The sequence below is a fragment of the Poecilia formosa genome, unplaced genomic scaffold (assembly GCF_000485575.1).
Source record: "Poecilia formosa unplaced genomic scaffold, Poecilia_formosa-5.1.2 Scaffold338, whole genome shotgun sequence".
NCBI classification, from domain to species: Eukaryota; Metazoa; Chordata; class Actinopteri; order Cyprinodontiformes; family Poeciliidae; genus Poecilia; species Poecilia formosa.
The window spans coordinates 342,830-346,970 of record NW_006800277.1 but is presented as its reverse complement, the minus strand read 5'-3'; the positions used below and the strand labels follow the sequence as shown (position 1 = coordinate 346,970).

At 35.3% G+C, this 4,141-nt stretch overlaps 1 protein-coding gene across 3 annotated transcripts; it reads right to left on the bottom strand.

Annotated features, from left to right (window-relative positions):
* Window positions 1–263: 263 nt before the first annotated feature.
* On the bottom strand, window positions 264–4,141 carry rps28 (ribosomal protein S28). 3 transcript variants are annotated; one of them, XM_007573793.2, is made up of 4 exons: window positions 4,054–4,138; window positions 3,730–3,777; window positions 600–722; window positions 264–407 (listed from the first exon to the last, which is right to left on the bottom strand). In XM_007573793.2, exons 1-3 carry the CDS (start codon window positions 4,090–4,092, stop codon window positions 600–602), a joined length of 210 nt encoding a protein of 69 aa, XP_007573855.2. In that variant the 5' UTR covers window positions 4,093–4,138; the 3' UTR covers window positions 264–407. The 3 variants fall into 3 exon arrangements, with proteins under 3 accessions (XP_007573855.2, XP_016517126.1, XP_007573856.1); XM_016661640.1 differs by having other exon boundaries at window positions 264–383; window positions 4,054–4,137; XM_007573794.2 differs by lacking the exon at window positions 264–407 and adding an exon at window positions 457–467 and having other exon boundaries at window positions 4,054–4,141.

The following is a 4,141-nucleotide window of genomic DNA, read 5'->3' as shown; positions in this document are numbered from 1 at the left end:
TGAACTAAAATGTTTGCGTTTTCAAACAATCAGTCCATTCATAATCTTTGTAGTTACTACAGTTGCAGTTTCTAGAACACCCATGTAAAAATCCTCCTGTACTCTGTCATATTTAATGTGGGAATGCTCTCCATCATATGTGCTTAAGTTATTTACAATATCACTAGGACAAAACGTAATCATCACTTATCTTTGGCATAATGATCAAACTTAAAATTTATTAGATGGATTTATTACAGAAGAAAGTTAAAAAACAAGAGTCAAACGTGTGAATACCTAAGTTTATTTCAAAACATTTGAAGGTATTTTGTAATTGTGAACATGAGCTGTAGTCCCAGTGAGTAGAGCTGGAGCAACCGGATGTTCCATAGCTTCATCTTCCACTGAAAATAACTCCGTCAAACCATCTGAAAACACACGAAATAAAAGCAATGCAAGCCATCTGATGCTTTTATTCATCAAACCATCTGAATTGAAACAGCTAAACCCAAACTTAGATGATTCTAAAATGTTGCCAGGTGTTTTAGGATGAACAGAAAAAGCTGGATTCATATGAGCAGTTTAAATATCCAGATGTGGTTCCAGCTATTTGGTCTCACCTATCGCAGCCTCCTGGCTTCTCTCTCAGACTCCAGAAGTGTCAGCACATCTCCTTCTCTGACGGGGCCCTTCACGTTCCTGATGATGGAGCGGTTGCTGTCGTCCATGAACTCGACTCGGACCTGGAGGAAAAAACAACCTGCATGAGAGGCTGGAACTTCTCATCTTTTTGTTTCAACATTTTTGGTCGCTGAGTGAAGCTAAAGCTCAATGGCAACAAGAACCCACTGGACTTCTGGCTAAACTAAGTCAGCATGACTTCACTAATGTTTCATCCATAACCATGAGCCAGACTATATTTATGTTTGGAAAAGTGTCGTCTTGAAAGTAGAACTGACGCAAAGCAAAGGTATGTTATGAAGGACAAGAAGAGCACCAGCAGAGGGCAGGAAGCTAACGCTGTTAGCCTGTCTCCCAGCAGGAAGTGGCTCTAAGCCACCAGAATCACCTCTGGAACTTTGGACCATTTCTGAGGAATCATTAAACATTTTACCAAAAAACAACAAAAAAAGAAAAAACACCATCTTAAAACCTGGAAATCTATAAAAAAAAAAAGCAAGCCACAAAAATCTCCATCTCTATTTTAAAAGCCTAATTTCACCTTCTGTTTGAAACAGAAGAGTTTGCCGAGTGATTTGAAGCGACCAGGTGTCTTCAGATCTAAAGGCATCAACAATTTTAAAAAGTTTTAATAGCATTGTGATGCCCCAGACTGTACGCTTTCCTTGGATCCAGTCATGACAGATGACAATCATGTGAACTTTGAACTTCAACTGAGTAAATATTTCTGACGTATATAGAATGAAAACAGGATATTCTATGATTTCAACTGAGGATGTTTACTGTGATGGCTGAAGATATTTTACAATTGGAAAATAAAATCCCAAAAGCCAACAAAAGTTCTCAAAAATATCAGTTGGAGTGGCAAAGGAGTGAAATGACCAGAAGCTGATGGAAAACTATGAGATGGAAAAAGTCATGGTCAATTGGATAAATTATATTGTCACACACATTCTTTGTAATTAAATTATTTTAAAAAAACAAAAGGCCGGAGCCTCACATGGTGATGTTAGCATTGTTTTAGCCGCAGATGCATCTTTGCTATGAATGATCACATGTTCACTAAGGAATGGTTCTTACTGCATGTACTGCAGAAATTAAATCTTAATTTGCATTTTTTATCAATTACTAATATTGTATAAAAGTTGTTTAATTGAAAATTTTTTTTCCGGCTTTTTTTTCGGATTATTCATTAAATTCTTGATTTCCAAAATAAACCTTAGCTGCAGCTCTACTGATTATAGTTCTTTTTAATTTTGGACCAAACAACTTGGTAAATACTGGGGCTGCTTGACACTAAATACTGTAGCTTAACAATGGTGAATATGATTACCAAGTTGGTTTCCAATTCCAGCTTCCAATAGCTAAAGGGTGATTCCACTTAATTTGTCACTACCTTCCACATCTTTAATCAATTCTAGTTTAAAAACTACTGCACCTAGACACTTGAAACTTGGTCTGGATTATTCTCTTCTTCAAGCTGAATATATAAAACCTTGTTTGTGATTTGTGAAACCTTTTCCTGATTTGTGAAAACGCAATAAATTTCGATGATCACAATTTTTTGGCATCTGGATCACACTAGAACTGCTTTAATTAAAAATATACAACTCCTAGACTCTTCAAACTTGGACAAGATTATTCTGCTCTAATAGCAGAATATTTAAAACCATGTTTGTGATTTGTGAAACATTTTCCTAATTTGTGAAAACTCAATAAAGTTTGATAATCACCATTTTGGGCATCTCTTTCATTACTAGAACTGCTCTAATTAAAAAAATACAACTCCTAGACACTTGAAACTTGGTCTGGATTATTCTCATCTTCAAGCTGGATATTTAAAACCATGTTTGGTATTTGTGAAACTTTTTTCTGATTTGTGAAACTTCCAAAAAGTGCAATATCACCACTTTTTTAAAAAAAAATCTCTGTCACATGAGAACTGCTGTAATTCCAAATCTACAACAACTAGACTCTTCAAACTCGGACTAAATTATTCTGCTCCAATAGTATAATATTTAGAATCATGTTTGTGATTTGTGAAATTTCACTTCACTTAACAGACCCCTACAAAAGATCTTTCCTTCCAACAGCCATCACCATCTACAATAACTCTTTGAAAAATTAATGGGATTTTTAATTAATTTATTTTCCATTGGGATTAATAAAGTAGTTTTGAATTAGAATTGAATTTGAAAAAAAAAAACTAACAAAAAAAAAAAACTGCATGGAACATGTATGAATAGTAATCTGATCTTTAATGAAGTTTCACAAATAAAGGTTTCAAAAATTCCAAACATTGATTAAAATATTCTGCTATTAGAGCACAATAATATAGTCCAGGTTTGAAGAGTCTAGGTGTTGTAGTTTTGGAGCTGGGGTGACCAATATCCAAAAAATGTCCAAAATCAGCTTTTATTGAAGTTTCACAAATCAGAAAAAGGTTTCACAAATCACAAACATGGTTTTAAATATTCTGCTATTAATTGGAAATAATCTGGTCCAAGTTTGAAGTATCTAGCTGTGGTAGTTTTTTTTAATTAGAGCAGATGATCCAGATGGAAAAAAAAGGTGATTATCAAACATTACTGAGTTTTCACAAATCAGAAAAATGTTTCACAAATCCCAAACATGGTTTTAAATATCCAGCTTGAATAAGAGAATAATCTAATCCAGGTTTGAAGAGTCTAGGTGTTGTAGTTTTTTAATTAGAGCAGTTCTAGTGTGATCCAGATGAAAAAAAAGGTGATTATCAAACTTTATTGAGTTTTCACAAATCAGGAAAAGGTTTCACAAATTACAAACAAGGACTTATATACTCAGCTTGAAGAAGAGAATAATCCAGTCCATGTTTCAAATGTCTAGGTGTAGTAGTTTTTGAACTAGAGTTGATTAAAGATGCGGAAAGTAGTGAAAAATTAAGTGGAATCGCCCTTTAGCTATTGGAAGCTGGAATTGGAAACCAACTTCAGCTTCGTGGCATGACTCGGTATAAATACACTACTGCAGTCTTCTTTACAGTCGGGATAAATTCAAGAAGCTAACCGGTGGAGAACAATGCTAACATACCTGTGTACACTGGCCCTGAGAACCGGTTCTTCCGAGGACCTTTGTGACCTAGAAAATAAAACATAGGGGAACATGAATAAAACAGTTTCATTTATGACCTGAAACACAAACATACTGTGGAAACATAAGCCCGCAGACAAGAAACTGTAGCACGGACAGGCCTCCATGATGGAAGCGCGACATCAGAACAGTTGCTTTCCATTTAACTAAAATAAAACTTTACTTAGCCTTAAAATACTGTTACCAACTGAGTCAGCATGTATTCATGAAAACTTAAGTCCAAACAAACGACATTTTTACAACAGTCTGATGGGTTTTTCTTACTCTAGCAAGCTTGATCGGCTGCACGCGGCTGGCGTCCATGTTGTCAGGTTTTACCAGAAAGGAAGTCACGTGGTGCGAGGAGCGCATA

Bases quoted from the DNA above. Each gene is read 5' to 3' on its own strand.
- rps28 (XM_007573794.2), bottom strand. From the start codon at position 4,140: ATGCGCTCCTCGCACCACGTGACTTCCTTTCTGGTAAAACCTGACAAC. The intron at 3,778-4,053 runs GTAAGAAAAACC...TTTATTTTCTAG, and splicing joins AGCCGATCAAGCTTGCTAGA to GTCACAAAGGTCCTCGGAAG. The intron at 723-3,729 runs GTATGTTAGCAT...TTTTTCCTCCAG, and splicing joins CTCAGGGCCAGTGTACACAG to GTCCGAGTCGAGTTCATGGA.